Source organism: Triticum aestivum, chromosome 7B, assembly GCF_018294505.1.
Source record: "Triticum aestivum cultivar Chinese Spring chromosome 7B, IWGSC CS RefSeq v2.1, whole genome shotgun sequence".
NCBI classification, from domain to species: Eukaryota; Viridiplantae; Streptophyta; class Magnoliopsida; order Poales; family Poaceae; genus Triticum; species Triticum aestivum.
The window spans coordinates 661170239-661192768 of record NC_057813.1 but is presented as its reverse complement, the minus strand read 5'-3'; the positions used below and the strand labels follow the sequence as shown (position 1 = coordinate 661192768).

Sequence of the window (22530 nt, the reverse complement as noted above, 5' to 3'; positions counted from 1 at the left end):
CCAAGAGCAGTATATCAAATCCATGTTTACCTCGTGTAGAGCAAAAGTGAGGAAAGAAAAAGAAGTCATACCTAGCCAGTTTGTTAAAGATAAAAAACTGTTGCAAGTAGACAACAACAGAACGTACCACAACAACTGTAAAAACACACTGTTTGGGTAAAGCATTAACATTCTAAAAGAGTATCCACGATGGTGGAAAATCGGAACCCACCTGGTTGTGTTTTAGTACTCTAAGTACTTCGATTGGGCGACGATTGTGTGACCGCCTGCAAGAAATAGAATAAAATTATTTGTTACCCCAAAGGCAGACCTCTACATATGTGAAACAACAGCATCAACCTTATTGTTCTCTTTTACAAATTTCTCTGGATATAAACAAAAATATTTCCATGTGTAAATAAATATATTACACTCCTCATATAAACAAAAAAAATTCCATGTGCAAATAAATACAATTTACTGATTATTACACTGCTCATAGAGTAGGTGAAGAACGATTATTACAGTGACGAAAATCACCACACCTACCTCACTACGTGAGAAAGAAAATGAAGAAAACAAGAACTGCTCAGATTGGAAACTTTTTATCAAACAGGAGGTAGAAGGAAATGAAGTGGCAGCTCACCTTGGTGGGTAAAGATGAAACGCAGCCAAGAGCCCCAAGAACCAGCAACAACCTCATAGATCCTGTAGGGGGAAGAAAAATAAGAGTCAGGATGGAGGGAAACCAGGCACACCAAAGGGATTGAAAAAGGAAGGGGTGGCGGGGACCTAGGAAGGGGAGGCGAGCTGCTGCTTCCTACCGGGTGGACGACAGCGCCCCGGTGCCGCAGCGGATCTGAGAGTCACTCCGCTCGATCTGGGGCCTCCCCTCCCCTTCCCTTCCCTTCCTTTGAAGAGGAAGGAACCACCCCAGATCGAGGCCGGATTGGGGAGGAGGCGGCGGATTGGGAAGGAGGGAGAGAAGGCGGGGATTGGGGGAGGAGGGGAGGCACGGGATTGGGGCAGGAGGTTCAGGGTTTTCACCCAAATTGAACCGGACCCACGTCCTAGAGGGTCCCTCCCGTCAGTGACCAAAAGTAGGCAAGAGGCGAGGTGTAATTAAACAGAATCGGGAGCAAGGCATGAGGCGAGGTGTAATTAAACAGAATCGGGAGCAAGGCATCGCGTGATGGCCTGGGGAGGCGCCCTTGTCTTCGCTCGCTCGCACACTATTCATTGCGTACGTGGATGCCTTGGTTGTGAGTAGCATATAGCTCATCCTTTATAAGTTCAATTATTCTAAATCTTAAGGTAACCGATTACTTTGTGTAATCGCAATACCTAATTTAACAACTTCTTCCATGTTATAAATCAAATGACTCCAATATGTACCACCTATTGAGTTTTAGATGGATGCTAAGATAGGAATGGAGCATCAACTTGGTTCCAGCGTAAGTACATGATTCTGAAGTCCCTCGGCTGGAAACATTTAGTACTTACCATTTTCTCTTTTCCTAGATATCGCCCCTCTTGTACTTAGCTAATTATGTGCCTGAAAGCAAAAGAATTGCTATTTTTGCTGGAGTTAGCAAATTATCATGTACAATATAATAGAGTATGTGAGTATCTTGAATTTTGTTACAGTATATGTCAGCATCCAAAATTTATTTTTCACATTATGTAGATTATCTATCTCTAAATCATGTGGTCCCTTTTCAATCATGAGTAGCAGTAATACTACATGAAGATTATAAACTAGGTATGAATTTTTTGCTCTAATTCACGAGTACATGTGGTATTAGTAGAGTACACTCACTATCTAATATTTGGAGTGAACCTGATTGAACTTATAAGCTGGCCTCGCGAACACAAAGATCTGTTCCATTTGATTTTCCCATTCCTCATAAATACAAATGTTGCTTATTACTGTTTCAAGGTATGCCAAATTATTTACCAGAAAGCAATGTTTGCTGCAGATTCCTGTAAATGTCTATTTGTTTAGAACGTGCCCTCTCAGTATATAATTCCTAGAGATAAAAAGTTCTTAATATGTCTGGCCGAGTTTAAATTTAGGACATTGTATTTGGTTGTCAAACAAGGTTTCACTGCCGTGTTAGTGATAGGTCAAACTTGTGATGGCTCCGTGTCAGGTGAAAGAACAGAAGAAGTGTGCCAATCAGGCTAGACTGTTATTACTCAATTTTTTAACAAATATTGTAGAAAGTTTGGTTGTTTCAAGTTGAACGGATATTATGTTGTCAAAGAGGATTCAAGTTACGTTTTTTCTGTATGTAGGTTTTCATGCGATAAAATTTGACCAACTCTTTGCTGAAATTTATTTCAGTACTAACTCATAACCAAGTAATGGTATCTAGGTTGAGAGCTTCAAGAAGGACGTACTGGATCCATGCAAGGTGTACTGGATCCATGCTCTCCTCCACCGCCCCCAACTACGGCCACCGTCGCCCCTCCTCCGCCGCCGCCGCCCCCTCCTCCACCGCCACCCCCTCCTCCATCGCCCTCCACCGCCACCCCCTCCTCCACGACCCCCAACTGCGGCCGCCGCCGCCCCTCCTCCGGCGCCATCCCCTCCTCCACTGCCCTCCACCGCCACCAACTGCGGCCGCCACCCCTCCTCCACCGCTCCCCACTGCGGCCACCGCCACCCCCTCCTCCACCGTCCCCAACTGCGGCCACCTCCCCCAAGCTTCATGGCCGGCAACCGGCGTGGCGATTCTTCGATGCGGCCCAAGGACGGCCGCCGCAGCAGAGCTTCTTCGGTAGCGCGGCAGCTGGAGATGCCCTCAGGTATGTAGAATAGTTTGCACAAATGTATGGAATATGAACAAATGTGATTAAAAGTAGTAGATGAAGATGGTCCTGTTTAGTAGATGAAGATGGTCCTATTTAGTAGATGAAGATGGCCCTGTTTAGTAATGCCTAGAGTAGTAGATGCATGTCTTATTGCTTGATTGGAGTGCTTTTTTTTAGATATGTAGAATATGTCTGATGCATATTGTTGCTCCTTAGATATGCATAATGCCCTCAGGTATGTAGAATATGCCTGATTGGAGTGCTTTTTTTAGATAAATACTAGAGTAGATCAATGAAACTATATACTTGTGCTTATTAATTTCCTTGTCAGTGGTGAACTATGATCTTTGGTTGCTTTTGCTTTTTTAATAAAAAGTTGGGGCAGGGGGGCAACCCCTTTCGTTTCAGATTCTGCTTTGGAACTGAGAGTAACCATATATATTTTGTTTTTCAGATTTTGATGAGAGCACTCGTAATAAGTACCGGAGAGTCCTGATTGGTAGGGCCGAGTCGTCCGCCTCCCATCAGGCCACAACCGAGGCATCGTCATCATCGGATGGTGATGTCGGAGTGGACCTAGATCCGCTCGCCACCGAGTCGGGCGACATGGAGGCCTCGGACGGCTCGGGGTCTACCTCGAGCAACATTTCCAAGAGGAAGAAATCCGGGCGTGGTCCGGGGAAGGTCCCGGAACCAACTGCTGCCAGCAACCGTCCTGTCATTTGCCCGATAGGAGAGGGGTAAGCAAACATTTCATTTGCACCATATTTTGGATGCCACAACTTTGACACTCACATATGCTTGTCTTTTATATCATGCAGTCAGTGGGAATTTATCCCGACACAACATAAGGGGGTACGCCCGCCGAACCACGTCATCGGCTCCCTCTTGAGGAAGCACTTCCCTGGATTGTCCAAGCCGGGTGATGACGATCCGCCGTCGCTAGGTTTAACCTGGGAGCATTACGTACATAATAAGGATGAGCACGATGTCACCATGGCCACTCGGGTCATCAATGCTTTTTTGTAAGTATCTTAGCGCCGACCACTGTATTTTTTCATATCCAAATCCTTGCTTGCGTGGATGGTGAGAAGATGCCATATGCTTTCTTGTAGCAAACATTTGCTTGCGTGGATGGTGAGAAGCAGAAGGCGATCAAAGGCATCGTGAAGTCTGCCCGAAAGATACTCTCTGACACCAAGCACACGCTGCGGTACAAAGCCGTGATGCAGTGTCGGCCGCTGGACTCGAAGGGAGAGAAGATGACAAGGAAGACCGCTTGCCAGACCAACTTGTCGCGAGAAGAATACCTGTCAGTGGTAAGTGACTACATCGGTTGCTAGTACTTTGATTCATCCCTCTTGTTCCTCAATTATTCGATTTTGTCTGACTAGGTGAAGGAACCCTGGATGAAGGACGATTGTTGGGAGGCCCTGGTTGACATGTGGTGTGACCCAGCATGGCAGGCGCAACATGTGGAGAAGGGAAACGAATGAGCCAAAATGCCAGGCCCGGCTCATGTCCAGGGGAGCCGGAACCTAACCGCTCTCAAGCAACACATGGTATGTGGATTAAGATGTTAACTTTTTCGCACGGTGCATCTTGGTTCATTCAACTTGATGGTTAATTTTGCAGGAGGCGAAGGTTGGTCGACAGGTCCACATCCTGGAAGCCTGAAAAGAAGGCCACAAGGGGAAGGATGGCGTCGAGTTCTGCAGCGAGTCGGCGGAGGAGAAGTGGTGGACTTTCAAAGAGGTCTTCCAGGAGGTGCACGGGGAGGAAGCCGAACCTACGTCCAAGCCCCTTGACCCTGAGCTTCTCATCATTGCTGGCGAGGGGAAGGGCCATGGCCGCCACCTCCTTTGCAACGGGGCGATCGCCACCTCCGGGCACCGCAAGCTGCACGAGATATGCACGTCGAGCACCAGCTCAACTCCGTCCATACGGAGTCGCCCAACCGCCGCATCACGTGAGATAGCGCGTCTCAAGGTTAGCATCCTAACCTTTTATTTATGTCCATTCCTCGAAATAGCACCGTTCCAACCTATATGAGCCTAATGTCATGTTACAGGATTTAATGGCCCAGCGGGCTGTTGAAGAGGAGCAACGGCGGAAGGCTGAGGAGGAGTCCAGAGAAAAGGAACAGGTAGACACTAACAATAGGTTGAAGATGCTTGAGGATCAACTACAGGTAGAACATTATCTAAACTAGAGTAGAAGATTCATTACATAGGGACGAACCACCCTCGCGTGACTCTACTCTTATAGGTTCTTATGCAATCTCGAAGCAGTGCAAGTGATGCCCCTCCTCCTCCTCCGGAATGTTAACCCGATGGCCTCTCCTCCTCAAGATGATCTATATATGAACAAGTGTACTTCTACTGTGACGTGCACGTGTTTTGCAAGTAGTGACAATATGTATGAATTTGCGACTTGTGTGTGATGTCTACTTGATAATATATTCGACTTGTGTGTGACAATATGTGGACTATCCCTAATTATGCATATATATATATATATATATATATATATATATATATATATATATATGATCAAATTATGGACTAAATCAAATTATGCCTATATATGATCAAATTATGCCTATATATGCGTGGACTAGCTCAAAATGCACTGTAGTGGTTTTTATTTGCAGGGATCAGAAAAGAAATAGATTGACAGCAGAATGGATGGGAAAGATTTCCGAGAGCTACACTTGGAAAAAGGCAGACTACCGAGAGCAACTCTCGGAAATATGGTCGTCTGGGACACTACTGTTGTGCCACAACTTTTTCGAGAGAAGCTCTCGGAAAAGGAGAGCATTGCCGAGCCTAGCTCTCGGCAAAGCTATGTAAACTGTCAGCTCCCATGAAGGATTGCCGAGAGCCACTCTCGGCAAGCATATCGTCATTTTTTTACTGATAAATGTGACCAGTGGGACCACATGTCAGTTAGAAAGAACGCACACACACACAAAAAAAAAGGATGTTGCATGTGCTTTGCCGAGAGCCACACTCGGAAAAGTTAACAGTAACTGACGGAGCCGTCTGTTGCGGACGGGCATGCCACATGACTACTCTTTGCCGTGAGCGGCTCTCGGCGTCTAGAGAGTTTGCCGTGCGGTGCTTCTTTACCGTGAGGCAGTGACGGCAAAGAGTGTAGTTTGCCGTGAAGGTGGGTTTGCCGAGTGTCCGTGTTTTAGCACTCGGCGAAGAGCATTACACCCGGCGTACGTGAAAATTTCAATAGTGTCTGCTGGCCGGAGAGCGAGGAGTTATGGCTAAGCTGGTTGCTCCCGGCGAGTTTCGTGTCGTCGAAGGAATTCGAAGCGGAGTGCGCCGCCAGGAACGCGTACGCGGTGGCCCTCACCTTGTGCGACGGGGACATGTCGGCGTGGCCTTGGCGCATCATGCGGATGCAGAGGTTGTACATGAGCTTCGTGCCGCACGCCTTCTGGCAGGCTTTAGCAAAAGAGAGGCCACCCTCTCCGATTTCACATAATAAACCAGATGACCTGCTTTGCTACATACTCCCTTCGTTTCTAAATACTTGTCTTTCTAGAGATTTCAACAAGTGACTACATACGACGTAAAATGAGTGAATCTACACTTTAAAATATGTCTACATACATCCGTATGTTGAGTCCATTTGAAATGCCTAGAAAGACAAGTATTTGGGAACGGAGGGAGTAGAAGCTAAAAAAGAAACAAAAACATTACAAACCGAAAGGCACGAAGAACTCACCAGCCAAAGACAGGATCATGCAAGATCCGACATCTGAAGGCCAGATAAGAACTTTAGACTTAAAAAAAAAATCTCCAGTTCAAGGGAGGGAAAGAGGGAAGAAGCTAAACAACATGTAAGCAGAGAGAAGACCATAGCATGAGCTATGTAGGCGCCCAATCAACAGCAAATGCAAGACCCATCCATTTTCCATTCCCTATCAAGTTTTCAACCGCCTAGCCGAGGTCAACATAATTCCAGTTGAATTTCGTACCTCACGTGTGCATACCTCAACATACTCAATGCACATTTCACACGGTTCCAGTTGGATCCCACCCGAATACGAATACGACATGATTCCAGTTGAGTTTTGTACCGATGAAAACTGCACATCGCACAAATTTCAAAAGCATTCCCAGCGCATTCGAATGTAGTTTCAAAACCACTCCGTGAAGATTGTAGAGTCGTCTCAACGAATTAACTAGAGCAGAAATTCCGCAAGACCAGTCAGATTTCTCGTGATTTGGACAAAATTAACCAGGGTCAGATTTCTCCAAAATTTGGACAAAATTACAAGGAGAAGGGAGAAAGGAAACAACATGCGAGAACAAAGCTAGGAGTATCTCCCAATCGGTAAAGTGTAGTACGCCCGTGACATCGGGGGAGCCGTGAACGACGCACGCAAATCTCCCCGCCTCCCACTCGCGAGCCACGACCTCTTCCTCCCTCCTCCTGTGCCACGGCCGGACCCGACCCGCTCCCCTCCGACCCCGTCTCCCTCCTGCGATCTCCTCTACGACGAGCGACGCCGCCCGCCTCATCTCCTTGGCACCAGCAGCGACCCCGCCGCTCGCCTTCTCCGGTGAGGAGCCTCACCTCGCAAACTCATCCCTCCCCCTTCACCCTCCGCCCCGTCCATCCCAATAGCCGGCGAGACGTCACGACCTCACCTCCCAGTCCCCTGCCGTCCAGATCTACCCGTCCCTGCCCATTGCTCCGTTCAGTTCGATCCAATCCCATCCCGCCGTCTCTGGGATTCGATTTGGTTGCAGCCGGTGGATCTGGGAGTCCGATGTGTTGCCCCTACAGCCAAATGAGCCATTGTACCGTGATTTCCTTTCAATCTTGTTACAGTCTTGTCATTTTTTTTATTCCGTGTGGAGATCATCATGCTCCCGGTGTCTGCTCAAAGTATCCGTTGGGTTCTGTTACGTAGTTTTTAATCGGATGAAATAACAGCTCCGAATTTTGTTTTGAGATTTGGGCTTGACGTTGCGAGGAAAAAACATTTCATAACGGATCCTTGTGAAATATTGGAGTATTACCTTGATTTCCTTTCAATTCTTTCCATTATGAATGTCTTGCATATGATGTAGACGCTATTGCAGCTATTCAATTTGTCACCGGCAAGTTTGCCTCTGTTATTTGCTGCTTTTGTGCTTATCATCACACAGCTCCCAACTTATATTCCTATAACATACGTAGCTTCTATCTTGGATGCAGAGTCCTGCATAGCTTGCTGCCGGTGGGGGCCATTAACCAGCTTCTGAGGAAACCATTCGGAGCCAGTCTTCTTCTGTAAGTGTTTTCTTAAAATTCCTGCATCTGTATGCAATCTGCTGAAAAACTAGTCCAGTATTCAGTCCCCTTGTCATTTCTTTTAGGTTCCACGGTTGTACTAGGGCGAACCTCCTTCTCCGGCGACTGGCCTCCATCCCATCCCGCCTCGCTACCAGATAGACGACACTCTGCAGATCTGCACAGGTGGAGATTCCTGTCTGTCTTCGGCGCACTGTACCTGGCGGTCCTCCATAGCCATGGTGAATTACTTGCCCTCTCCTTAGTCCAGACCTTGTCATTCCCTGGATGCCATTGTCGCCGAATTTGGGCAGCCACCGAATCTGGCTAGGACAAATTGAAAGTGAAGATCCATTTTGAACGTTTATTGTTGGACAAGTTGGTACACAAAGATTGGTGCCATTTTGAATGCTCTGTTTTTCATTACTGAAGGCGATACTACCACTGACCAATGCAGTGCACCTCAGTGCCTCATTAGTTATCACAAAATTCCTGTTCATATTTTGGAGTTACTTCACAGAGAAAGTTTGGGAAGGTCCTGGAAGCTGATGTTAAAAGTAGAGCCCAACAACTAGAAAATTCTGGTTTGACGCCATCACATTTTGCCAGCCATACTACATAACTAGCAGAGGAAGCAATACTTGAGATGACAAAACTTTTCTGAAATGAAGCAAAACTTTAAGCCTAAAAATGTAAATTTCCATTCTTGATTCTCATACTAATGGAATCCCTTTCTCATTATTGAAGTACAACTTTATCACTTGATTTATTTCAAAATCAAATGGCAAAGCTATATGACACTTCCATTTGCACGTCAGACATATAAGCCATATAGTTTTATGGTGCCTTCTGCTTATACTAGCCAAGGTAGTCCAAACTGGCGAAAGGTAATAAAGCGACATAAATTTTGTGGTATCAAAGTACTTCAATTAGAGTTACACCTTTAGGGACACCTTTCATGGGTTTAGGCGTTTGACAAATGTAATATGGATGGTAGCAAATAACTATCAAATGTGCTCATCGCTTGCTCTAGTTTCCCATACTAGTTTTGTTAGTTCTAGTTTGGTCATGGTTAATGTTAACTAGCGATATGTGAGCACAATATGTATTTCTCCCTTGAGGACAGGTTTATCACTCTAGTTTCACTGACGATGATGGGATCACAAAAGCCTGTGGGTGTCCTTTGCTTCCACTAAAAACTCATATCAAGGGCCCAGCCCCAGCCTCAGATTCAGGTACTGGTACATCATCAGACACACTTAATGATGTACTTCCATTCCTGCACGACCATGCCAAACTGCGTACTAATGTTGATGCTATTACAGATAAAGCAGATATAGTCGATGAAGCGATAACTTTCTTCCGAGCAAATGTTTTCTTCAAAAACTTCCATGTCAAAAGCCCAGCAGACAAGTTGCTTATCTATCTGACATCTTACATAAATATTGCATTGAAAAGACTAGAAAGCTGCCGGACACTAGCTGTTGGAACTAAGGCAATCATTAACCTTGGGTTGGAAACTGTTCCTGTGCCCGGGGAACCGGGGTTTCCTTTCCCTGGACTTTTCACTCTTCCCGAGTCCCAGGAGGAAGCAGGTATATAGCTCCCATCAAATTCAATGCATATTTGCACTTGCATGTGCTTTATTGATAGCAAGTTAGCAACTAAGCTAACTCTTCTCTGTAGAAGTAATAAGTTGTTTGCTTGGTATTTCACGTGATTTACTTCTTGAGAGAAGCGAGTAGTAGTATTTTAATAAAGCCGTAGGCTAGTTCAGCTATAAATTGGTACTCCCTCCATCCCATAATGTAAGACGTTTTTTGACACTAGTGTAGTGTCAAAAAACGTCTTACATTATGGGACGGAGGGAGTAGATGCCAAGTCTAACAGAAGAATAGTCTTACTCCCATGGATTGTGATCCTCAATTAAGCATTTCTCCGCTCTAATGCAGAATTGTTGAGGAACTATCTCAAGCAGATAAGGGAGGAAACAAGCGGGAGGCTGCTCAACTGTGCATACAGAGCTAATGGCACTCCAAACAAATGGTGGTTGGCTTTTGCAAAGAGGAAGTTCATGAACCTTGTCATCCTTTAGAGTGTAATTAAGCATTTCAGCAACAGGTTAGATGTGTTTTTGTATATCCTTATTTCACTCGCACATTTATTTATATGATGATGTAAATAATCTTTCTTCTGAAGTATTGAAGTATAAAATGCCAAAAACAGTTTCTTGCAATGTACTGCTGCTATTGCGGCCTTCGCTGAATTAATTCTTCATTCTCTTCCTGTTTGTCTGGCTCGAAATCGGACCGATTTTGCCATCGATGCACTGTTGTGCAGAGTGAATAATCTATCCTGATTATAGTTCTCAAGATTGGTGTCGACGCTATAGTTTAGATACGAAGAACTGGCTAGTTAACAAGTTCTTCTTTGGGGCTAGGTTAACAGTTGTATATTAAGTGAAAAACTGGTATTACTCTATGTTACTGTTAGCAGGAGAAACAATTGCTTAAATCTTTTGAATGGCCTGACAGGCACATTTGGACCTTGTTCAGGTTTACCTACTTTTCCATGCAGCGATGTAGAAGTCATTGCACTCCAGAGAGGTCTCGAACTCCTGGAGAGCCCTACACGGCGATCTTGGTCGGCTGTTTCCATCGTGCTAATTTGGTGGGTGCTATCTCCTTTAAACACTGGCCCAGGGATGCAAATCGTTTGGCGCACACTTAATAAATATGCATTTGATTACAAGTCTAGTTTTAATTTGGATGGTGACCCTCCTAGCTTTATTTTGATTTCAGTATTGACCGATATGTCTCTCTGATATTCAATAAAGCTCGGGACGAGGCATTCTCATAAAACAATGGATCTTGTTGATGTTATTAAACCTGTGTTGTGGAGCAGATGTTGTCCTGAATGTTCTCTGTAGAATGCCATATGTGCCTGATTCTTTCACCAATCACCAGATATGCTGTTAACGGTTAACTGGTGAATAGATCCGATGACGGGCCATGTGTGGTGGCTCATCATTGGAACTTGCTCCACTGACTAGAGGTTGATGACAACTGCGTAGGGGTCTTAGAGCAACTCTAGCCGATCCCATAAAAACTGTTAGAGGAGTAAAATCCCGGTTTTCTCCTCTAACCTACACCTAGCCGAACTCTTAAAACCGTTAGGTGAGTAATTTTTTACTCTTGGGCACCGCGGCTCCTAAATATACCCGGCCTCCACCTGGCCGAGTAAAAGTTGTAGCCTCTTTTCTACGCCTCCACCCCCACTATCGGCGACTACCCACCGCCACCGCCGCTACCCCGCTGCTTCTCTTCGCCCTCGCCGCCGCTTCTCTTCGCCCTCGCCGCCTTCTGCTCTAGTCCGAGTGGTCGTCGCCTTCGCCGGAGTCCAGCTGAAACGACACCGCCGCAGCATCGACCCCGTCTTCAGAAAGCGCCTTGGATCTTCCTCGTAGCCTCACCGGCACCTTGTCGTGCTTTGCCAGTCATCTCCATGCCTCGCCGAACGCTAGTATCGAGTCAACGTCGCTGGCCGGCAGTCACACTTCTGCTGCCTTGCAATTGTTCGACGATTTGCCTAGGTGAGTTTTTTAGCTTTTTATTCTCGCTTTTCCTTTTGTCCGTTGAATTCAACCGATGGTTTAAATTGAAGATGAAGAGGCTGAGAGAGATGATCTTTGAGGACTCTTCATCATCGGAGGAGGAAGAAGATTGCGATGACTTCGAAATGGTCGTTGGGATGATCTTCAACGATGATATATGGCAGCTGAGGAGAGGATTGTTTGGCCGCATGCAACTCAACCTTGATAGCGGAGGGCCATGCCAAGATTATGAGAGATTATTTCGACCCTAATCAAATCTATCCGGAGAAGTATTTTCTCCGCCAATTTTAGATGCACACAAGTCTCTTTCTGGCCATTGCAAAAGCCGTGGAGAAGCATGATGATTGGTTCAAGCATGATGATTGGAGAGATAAGGGGGGAGCTTCAGGCGGCGGCGCCTAGAGGGCTCCATCGGCGTCCGAGACTCGACTAACAAGGCAGCCTCTTACCGAGAGGTTTCCCCTGTCGCCCTCTCCAATCTGAATCTGTAGTAACAAAATTTCCCCTTGTGGGTGCAGCAGGGTTAGTGCTACGCTCAAGAGTCGTTGCTGTCTTCATCCACGAGTCTCAGTCCAGACTTGTATATTTCCTGGAGCTAAAACAGTAGAGTACTACATTATTTCAAGAATAGAAAACATTTTTTTACAGTAGGTGGCATGGCCAATTCTTGAGCTGATGCTTATACTATTCATTAACCGTATATACTGAACCATGGATATCTCATTAGGAAGTTTCTGCTGCCAACTTGGAGTCCCGATCAGTGTTACGGTCCAGGTTGTTGCTGTCTCAATCCAGATTCCAGACAATATATGTCTTCCAGGTAAAACAGACATCAGTAGTACTCAATCAGTAGTAAAACAGACAATATATGTCTTCCAGGTAAAACAGACATAAGTAGTACTCCATCAGTAGTAAAGCAGAAAGTATATGTCCAGGAGTACATCATTTCAAGAGTGAAGCACACATTTCTTACAGTAGGTGGTCTGACAACTTCTTGAACTGAAGCTTATACTTTTTCTTAATCCTATGCTAAACAATGGGTACCTCATGACTCTCCAACCATGCTGCACGCGTAAAGGAAAACCATTACTACGGATTCAGATTGGAGCTTGATGTAAGACTTAACAGGGCGACAGGGAAACCTCACGGCAAGCTGCACTTTCGCTAGTCGTTGAGAGGCTGTCAAGCTGCACTCCCGTCGTCCATGCCGCCTACTGAAGCTGCCCCAGAAGTGGCCCGCATTGTTTGGTGATTTGCTGCTGAACGGATCTGACGACAAACTCCAGCGGCGTTGGATTTAGGACTGGGGAGTTAGGATGGTGCTCGCCGTAGCTTCTAGCAGGCGTATTTGCACATCAAAGATAAGAACAACCAAGACATACCGAGAATAATACTGATGTCCAAACCGACACATTAAAGATCCACACAGAATAGATCACAGTACACAACTAGCTCTACTAAAAGCTGGCAAACATCTAACGGCCATCTAGAGTTGTGATGCTTATCCCATTCACAGAATTTTCCATCTGTTCCATCTCCCCGACTTCACAATTACCTAGAGCATAATACGCGGGTTTCTTTGGTGCTGGAACCAGTGCACTTCCGTTTTCCAACATGAATATAACGGACGACATTAGGGGGCGATCATCAGGATGGTTTTGAACACACAAGAGTCCTACATGAACGCACCGTACAGCTTCTTCCAGAGGACACCTCTCTACGACTGAAGATTCCACCAATTCAGCGGCCTTTCCGTCTTCCCATAGTCTCCATGCCTGAACCAGCAACCGATTTGAGTTATGATCAAGTTATCATTATATTGCTTGGGTCCATGAAATTTTGCGCTTCAAACATACTTACATAAGCTATAAGGTTGGAGAAGTTGGTCGTGAGTTCTGATGAGCTGATCTTGAAACCACTTACAATCTCCAAGAGTAGTACACCAAAGCTATAGGTGTCTGATTTTACAGAAAAGGCACCTCGCATCACATATTCTGGCGACATGTAACCGCTGTTTACATAATTCAACACCAATAAGTGCACAGTGTTAGCAAAACAGTACACAGAAAAAAGAAGTAAGTTAAGTGTTGGCTAGGACATTTGGTTACTTACTATGTACCAACAACTCGCGTAGTCCTTGCGTGCTGCTGGTTTTCACCAAAGATCCTTGCCATACCGAAATCTGATATTTTGGGATTCATTTTTATATCCAACAAAATGTTACTTGCTTTGAGATCTCTATGAATGATAGTTAATCGTGAATCTTGGTGGAGATAAAGAAGCCCTCTTGCTACACCTTTAATTATCTTAAACCTTGTAGGCCAATCAAGCACAGACTGTCTTGCAGCACCTTTACAACAACAACAACAACAAAGCCTTTAGTCCCAAACAAGTTGGGGTAGGCTAGAGGTGAAACCCATAAGATCTCGCAACCAACTCATGGCTCTGACACATGGATAGCAAGCTTCCACGCACCCCTGTCCATAGCTAGCTCTTTGTCGATACTCCAATCCTTCAGGTCTCTCTTAACGGACTCCTCCCATGTCAAAATCGGTCGACCCCGCCCTCTCTTGACATTCTCCGCATGCTTTAGCCGTCCGCTATGCACTGGAGCTTCTGGAGGCCTGCGCTGAATATGCCCAAACCATCTCAAACGATGTTGGACAAGCTTCTCCTCAATTGGTGCTACCCCAACTCTATCTCGTATATCATCATTCCGGACTCGATCCTTCCTCGTGTGGCCACACATCCATCTCAACATACGCATCTCCGCCACACCTAACTGTTGAACATGTCGCCTTTTAGTCGGCCAACACTCCGCGCCATACAACATTGCGGGTCGAACCGCCGTCCTGTAGAACTTGCCTTTTAGCTTTTGTGGCACTCTCTTGTCACAGAGAATGCCAGAAGCTTGGCGCCACTTCATCCATCCGGCTTTGATTCGATGGTTCACATCTTCATCAATACCCCCATCCTCCTGCAACATTGACCCCAAATACCGAAAGGTGTCCTTCCGAGGTACCACCTGGCCATCAAGGCTAACCTCCTCCTCCTCACAGCTAGTAGTACTGAAACCGCACATCATGTACTCGGTTTTAGTTCTACTAAGCCTAAACCCTTTCGATTCCAAGGTTTGTCTCCATAACTCTAACTTCCTATTTACCCCCGTCCGACTATCGTCAACTAGCACCACATCATCCGCAAAGAGCATACACCATGGGATATCTCCTTGTATACCCCTTGTGACCTCATCCATCACCAATGCAAAAAGATAAGGGCTCAAAGCTGACCCCTGATGCAGTCCTATCTTAATCGGGAAGTCATCGGTGTCGACATCACTTGTTCGAACACTTGTCACAACATTATTGTACATGTCCTTGATGAGGGTAATGTACTTTGCTGGGACTTTGTGTTTCTCCAAGGCCCACCACATGACATTCCGCGGTATCTTATCATAGGCCTTCTCCAAGTCAATGAACACCATATGCAAGTCCTTCTTATGCTCCCTATATCTCTCCATAAGTTGTCGTACCAAGAAAATGGCTTCCATGGTCGACCTCCCAGGCATGAAACCAAACTGATTTTTGGTCACGCTTGTCATTCTTCTTAAGCGGTGCTCAATGACTCTCTCCCATAGCTTCATTGTATGGCTCATCAGCTTAATTCCACGGTAATTAGTACAACTCTGAACATCCCCCTTGTTCTTGAAGATTGGTACTAATATACTCCGTCTCCATTCTTCTGGCATCTTGTTTGCCCGAAAAATGAGGTTGAAAAGCTTGGTTAGCCATACTATCGCTATGTCCCCGAGACCTTTCCACACCTCAATGGGGATACAATCAGGGCCCATCGCCTTGCCTCCTTTCATCCTTTTTAAAGCCTCCTTCACCTCAGACTCCTGGATGCGCCGCACAAAACGCATGCTGGTCTCATCAAAGGAGTCATTCAGTTCAATGGTAGAACTCTCATTCTCCCCATTGAACAGCTTGTCGAAGTACTCCCGCCATCTATGCTTAATCTCTTCGTCCTTCACCAAGAGTTGGCCTGCTCCGTCCTTGATGCATTTGACTTGGCCAATATCCCTCGTCTTCCTCTCCCGGATCTTAGCCATCTTATAGATGTCCCTTTCACCTTCCTTCGTGCCTAACCGTTGGTAGAGGTCCTCATATGCCCGACCCCTTGCTTCACCAACAGCTCGCTTTGCGGCCTTCTTCGCCATCTTGTACTTCTCTATGTTGTCTGCACTCCTATCCAGGTATAGGCGTCTGAAGCAATCTTTCTTCTCTTTAAGCGCCTTCTGGACATCATCATTCCACCACCAGGTATCCTTATCTTCGCTTCTCCTTCCCCTGGACACTCCAAACTCCTCCGAGGCCACCTTACGAATGCAAGTCGCCATCTTCATCCACACATTGTCCGCATCCCCTCCTTCCTCCCAAGGGCCCTCCTTAAATACCCTCTCCTTGAACACCTGAGCTACCTCCCCCTTGAGCTTCCACCACTTCGTTCTAGCGACCTTGGCATGCTTATCCCGCTGGACACGAATCCGAAAGCGGAAGTCAGCAACCACCAGCTTATGCTGGGGTACAACACTCTCCCCAGGTATCACCTTACAGTCTAGGCACGCACGCCTATCTTCTCTTCTCGAGAGGATGAAATCAATCTGGCTAGAGTGTTGGCCACTACTAAAAGTCACCAGATGTGATTCTCTCTTTCTAAAGAGGGTGTTAGCTACAATCATGTTGTAGGCTAGAGCAAAGCTTAAGACATCTTCTCCTTCTTGATTCCTGATGCCATAGCCAAAGCCCCCATGCGCCCCTTCAAAACCTGTGTTAGATGTACCCACGTGGCCATTGAGGTCTCCTCCTATGAAGAGCTTCTCACCAATCGGTACACTCCTAACCATGTCTTCCAAGCCTTCCCAGAACTCCCTCTTGGTGTTCTCATTGTGGCCTACTTGCGGGGCATATGCGCTGATAACATTGAGAACCAAGTCCTCAGCTACCAGCTTGACCAGGATAATCCGGTCCCCACGTCTCCTGACGTCTACCACTCCATACTTGAGGCTCTTGTTGATCAAGATGCCTACGCCATTTCTGTTTGCAGCCGTCCCCGTGTACCACAGCTTGAAGCCGGTATCCTCCACCTCCTTCGCCTTCTGTCCTCTCCATTTGGTTTCTTGGACGCAAAGGATATCAACACCTCTCCTCACTGCTGCATCAACTAGCTCCGGAAGCTTCCCTGTCAGAGACCCTACGTTCCAGCTACCTAAGCGAATCCTCCTAGGCTCGGCTAGCTTCCTTACCCTTCGCACTCGTCGAGTCAAATGCGAAGACCCTTGCTCATTTTCCACTACATCCGGGCGCCGATGTAGCACGCCACTAAGGATGTGACGACCCGATCCTCGCTCACTTGCCACCGTATCCGGATCAAGATACGGCGCGCCACTTGGGGGGTGACGGCCCGGCCCTTGCCCATTTTCCACCACACCCGGGTTCCGATGTGGCGCGTCGCTGAGAGGGTTACGCCCCAACGAGAATCTTTTGGGTTTCATCTCCATAAGAGTGGCTGAGTTTTTACGTTGGCTCGCCAAGCCTATCACAACCCTCCTCCTTTACCCGGGCTTGGGACCGGCTATGTTGAGACAACATAGGCGGAGTTGTCTTGCAGCACCTTTCAATAATAAATATCAAATGAAGTATACCATTAGTCATCTTGAAAATACCTTTTTACGTTGTAAGAACTTTTAGTGATGTGTAATCGAATAAGGACATACCAAAAAGGAAAGCATCCAAACTTTTGTTGGGTAAGTATTCATAGATCAGTAATCTCTCATCTCCGTGAATGGAGCAGCCAAGAAGTCTGACTAAGTTTTTATGCTGCAATTTAGCAAATAGAACTATTTCATTCTTAAACTCCGCAATACCTTGCCTAGAACCCTCACTAAGCCTTTTGACAGCAACTTCCTTGCCACCTTCCAGCAATCCCTACATGTTTGCATCATTTTTAAATGTAAGATGCTGAAAGTGAGCGTTTTTCACTGGGACAATTATCCTTAAAATGAGCACACTAGTAAAACTTTATGTTACCTTGTAAACTTTGCCGAAACCTCCCCTTCCAATTTGGTTGGAGTCAGAGAAATTATCCGTTGCTGTAGCAATGTCTTCGAAGCTAACAAAGGGAAACTCCAAATATTCGCCTCCAATTTCATTTGAAGAGCCGACATATCTTAACATCTGTCTTTGTTTGATTTCCTTGTTTCGCCACTTGCCTAATAAACATCATGTTTTTTTTTGTCAACACTTAGACAACAGAGTTGAATTCTGTAATCAGGAACTCATGTTTGTTCTACCTCTGTATATGCATACCGTTACAAAGGCTATGCATGACAGTATCACCAGGCTTCCAATAATCGGGGTTATAACCTTTACCAAATTGTTGTTCTTTTGATCTGCAAAAATTACAGCATTACTTTTTCAGGGATAGACATCAAGCATTACTTGCGAGACTACATAGTACCATGACTGATCTCTACTAACTGAGTGCACATGAAAACATGTATGAGATTTACTGAAATAGCGTCTCCCTCTCATATACCGAATACTTGCAAATTTACCCATTCTACAAACACCTCAAGGTTTACTGTTATGCTGTTAAGTTCACAAGAAATTTACATTTAGCACTCCCTGCCAAAGAGTTGGTGTCAAATGATGTGAATGCTACTTGATTGACATAAAACCTGTCAAGTGCAGTTACACAGCACCTTAAGGGCACGAAGAAAATAATGCTAGGGCTCGATGGTGCATACCTGGAGAGTCAGCAAGCCGGAGGTACAGATTCTCGCCATTGTTGCTAAGCTTCAATGTGTCAACAAGCTCTCCTGTCCAGACTAAGCACCTTGACGGGTCTTCATATGTGCCATCACTGCTCAAGTTGGCATATGCATATGCTGTACACGAGCAATTGGTGCTGCACTCAGCCGCGCACTGGTCGAAACTTCTGTTCTTGATGTGCAAGAAGTTGTCCGGGACCATCACCACAGGCAAAGCAACAAAATGATTCGGCTTTCCACATTTCAGAGGTTCCATTCTCCGACATCCTCTGGAGAAGTCAAGACCATCAAGCTCGTACCCATCAAGGCACTGGCATTTTTGGACAGTTCCACTGAAATCACAATAGCCGAATGAGCCACACGAGGCATAGAAGTCACAGGCAGTGGGGTACTCGCCGAGGACTGTCGATGAAGACGAGGAGTTGCTCCAAATCAATGTCTTCATTTTTCCAGTGTAGTCAAGCATCGCACGCACATACGGTGAGCCATCGGAGACTGTGATCACAGCGTAGTATTCGTCTCCTATGCCAGTGACTGTTTGGTACAGGATGGAGCTGGTGTTGCTCCGATATGTTCCTCCACCAACAGTCATACTGTTCCGAACCATGGTGCGGCAGTACAATCTAGTTCCATGCCAAATTACTACCTGAAGGTTTGAACTGGGGTCAAGGCCAAGAGAAAAATCTCCATCGGAAGGGTCATTAGGGCCCTTCCAAGTAACAAGACGCCCAACCACACGATCTTTATAACTCAGCACGAACCTCATGGCAGGAAGGAGGGTGTCCGTCGGGTGATCAAAGCTTTGCCATATGACTGTGCCGTTGGATGACCGGAGGACCAAGTTCCCCGTCCCGAGGATCACCGCAGCAACTCCGGTATCTCCAGCGGTGATTTGTTGTTGGTTGCCCAAACAGTTTGGCCTTGGAAGTCGGACAAGATCAGGCCAGAAGTGTTGCTGATGGCAAGCTCTGCGGAAACAGAGGAGGTGATTGGTTTGTTGCGGTTTGCAACCCACACGACCGTGTGTTTGGGGATGTTGTGGTACCATATGCCAAGGTAGAGGCTACGGTTGGAGCTGGTCGGGGAGAAGAAGCCAAGCGCAAAGTCCCTGCCCTTGGAGACGAGAGTGTCGCCTGAGGCGAGTGGCTTTGCATATGTGAGCTGGTCATCGGATTTGCAGAATGAACTCAACGATAGTAGAATCAAAATGGGGATGCAGGCCATATCGGATTTGCAGAATGAACTCAAGGATAGTGTCTTCTTGGTCTGCTTGTGTGTAAGTCGACGAAATAGCAGAGTACAGATAATAGATACTCCCTCCGTTCCGAATTACTTGTCGCACGTATGGATGTATCTAAATGTATTTTAGTTTTAGATACATCCATTTCAGCGATGAATAATTTGGAACGGAGGGAGTACGACTGACCAGACACGGTTTTTGCCAACACAGTTGGGCTGCAGGGGTTGAATGAATGTGTGGTTGGGGCACCCTCTCTCCGTCGCTGTGAAGTCGACGTGGTTGTATTATCAACGGAGTTATTACATGATTTTGAAGTTTCAACAAGCGCCAGAAACTTCCTCATGGCTTGAGTGTCCGGTCAATGCTACGCTCCAAGTCGTCGCTGCATTCATCCATCAGTCTCGGTCAAGGTACCAATCTAATCCAGACTATATTTCCACCATTGTTTCTTGGAGGTGACAGTTGTACATTACTGAAGAACTAAGCAATAATTTTGTACTCTCCATCCCAAAATAAGTGTCACTGATTTAGTATACTAACTTTGTACTAAATACACTTATTTTGGAACAGAGGGAATACAGTGCATAGATGGTCTGACCACTTCTCGAACTGCCTCTTATACTTTAAGATTACCTACTGCTCAGGTGCTTGAGAAACAACGTTTTCTCAGTCACCCATCAATTAGCCGTTAGTTTTTAATTAACGTTGATCCTGCTTCTCGAGAACAAAAGCTTCTTTCTCAGCAGATCCGTATTTTTGGCTTATTTTAGCAATTTTTTTAGGGAATTTGTCTTGTTTTAGCTATTTTATTACGTTGCTGAAGCTATGGCCTGCTTAATTTATTTTTTTGAGAATTTTGGCCTCCTTAATTAGTTGACTAGATTCTGCTTCGGCCTTTGGGCTGTGGGCCGCATCTTTCAATGTCAACCACACACAGGCAACTAAACCACCAAATTCAACACATTTCCTTAAAAATAAAATAAAGTGAACACGTGCGTGAATGATGAAAGCAGCAAATTCATAAACAGTCAATGAAAGAAATCTCAAACTAAAGACATTGATCCAAAAGGAAAAAAAAGATGCATGATGACAAGAACTTAAGGCATTTTTTCTGGTTGTTTGTACAGCTGCGCTTTTGGCATGCTCTAACCATTATGGCATTCTTTTTTCATTACTAGCTCGGCTGCGTCTCTGACGTGCACGGGGCCAAGGCCCTGGCCACGCCATTGACTCCGTCTCATTTATCGTAACTGCTATTATACTTTAAAGAACACAAATGGGTCAAAACACAAACAATTAAAGAAGACTCTAGTTCTAGAAAAGAACAACAAACAACAAAACATATGGTAAAAAACATTACATTGTTCAAGGCCGAGTGAAACAGGGTCGCTACCATGGAAATGACCGGGAAGAATATGCCTGCAAGACCAACATTAAGAAAAATAAAAACCAAAAGTCAAAAACCCAACTCCCAAAATGCGAAAAAAATAAGACTGTAATTTTGCTTCAGAAAAAGTGCAAGCCCATGGCCGGAAATCCCATCTCAGGCCCAATAGACAGGATAAGCAGCACACGAAAAGCTGAAAATAGCCCACAGTTTGCTTTCACAACATATGAAGCATCATAGACGTGATATTAGTCATTGCAACAGAATTATCAATTCACAGTCTATTCATCACAATAGATGTGATATTTTATATTAGGAAGGGGGGTATATCATCACAATAGACGTGATATTTTATTTTAAGGAGGGTATAGATGAAGATACATTATTTTTTTACCTGCCTCACAGGCCTCAGAGGTTGCAGGGCGAAATATTCTCATGAACATGTCTGGAGCCGGCGACGGCGACGCTTTTGATCGCCGTTTCCTTCTTGTGGGGCATCGCTGAGGTGCTCGCAACCCCAATCCGTGTAGCTTCGGAGGAAACTCTAGGTTCGTGTGCTCGGACGTTGACGGTGCTTTGGCATCGTATCCCCTCTCGAGGGCTTCATTTTTTTGGAGCTAGTCATTGGCAAGCAGGACCGATGAACATGGCGGTGTTGGCGTCGGGGTTTCTGTGGTAACGATGATGGGACTGTATGATGTCAGAGACGTGACAATGGTTGTGGTAGTCGGAACGTGTTTGTCGGCCTCGGGTTGTTTCATTGCCGTTAAGTTGTAGCTGTGGCGGCGGGCCCCCTGTGGCGACGATGACATCAGCAGATGGTCAGTTTGGTGGTCTTTCACGGCGCCCGCCTTGCATAGTTCTCCTTCAAAATTATCCTTCAGAGCCAGGGTTGCAATGCCCTCGGTGCGGGTGAATGAGGTTGGCACATGTCTTCTTGTGATTCCGCACAACCCCTGCAAGAGATTAGGGAGGTTGATGATGCCTGTCGGGAGAAGCGATGATGATGATGCCGGTGTGCGATCTTGGCGAGGCCCTCCATGTGAAGTGTAAGTGTGTGTGTGTGTGTGGGGGGGGGGGGGGGTATTGAGCGAGTGCTGCTTAACAGTCTGTGATGGTTTTCACGTGGTTTTCCATCAATTAACTGGGCAACTGTCTTCTGCTTAATTAATGGATGAGGCAATTCTATTTCCTCCATTTATAAAACAAGACACATCAAGATGCTTCATCCCAGAAAATAGACCCAACGTTGAAATCAACATGAAAAAAAAAATCATCAGCCAGGCAACTAATAGCACAGGTGCACTGCCATTACCGGCCCAAACACTAATACAAGAGCCTTAAAGCACAAGTCAACAAGTAAT

At 45.9% G+C, this 22530-nt stretch overlaps 1 protein-coding gene and 1 pseudogene across 5 annotated transcripts; one reads left to right on the top strand and one right to left on the bottom strand.

Annotated features, from left to right (window-relative positions):
- The first annotated feature begins 7149 nt into the window (after positions 1–7149).
- On the top strand, positions 7150–11053 carry LOC123157427 (actin-related protein 2/3 complex subunit 3). 5 transcript variants are annotated; one of them, XM_044575708.1, is made up of 7 exons: positions 7150–7378; positions 8020–8094; positions 8181–8336; positions 9221–9329; positions 9420–9689; positions 10047–10215; positions 10672–11053. In XM_044575708.1, exons 3-6 carry the CDS (start codon positions 8334–8336, stop codon positions 10187–10189), a joined length of 525 nt encoding a protein of 174 aa, XP_044431643.1. In that variant the 5' UTR covers positions 7150–7378; positions 8020–8094; positions 8181–8333; the 3' UTR covers positions 10190–10215; positions 10672–11053. The 5 variants fall into 5 exon arrangements, with proteins under 5 accessions (XP_044431643.1, XP_044431644.1, XP_044431642.1 ...); XM_044575709.1 differs by having other exon boundaries at positions 10650–11053; XM_044575707.1 differs by lacking the exon at positions 10672–11053 and having other exon boundaries at positions 10047–10380.
- A 1571-nt stretch (positions 11054–12624) lies between these two features.
- Positions 12625–20028, bottom strand: LOC123157429 (G-type lectin S-receptor-like serine/threonine-protein kinase SD1-13; annotated as a pseudogene).
- Positions 20029–22530: the final 2502 nt, after the last annotated feature.

Excerpts from the sequence above, each read along its gene's own strand:
- LOC123157427 (XM_044575708.1), top strand. Across the intron at positions 9,330-9,419 it reads AGCCCCAGCCTCAGATTCAG|ATAAAGCAGATATAGTCGAT; the intron begins GTACTGGTACAT and ends ATGCTATTACAG. Across the intron at positions 9,690-10,046 it reads CGAGTCCCAGGAGGAAGCAG|AATTGTTGAGGAACTATCTC; the intron begins GTATATAGCTCC and ends GCTCTAATGCAG.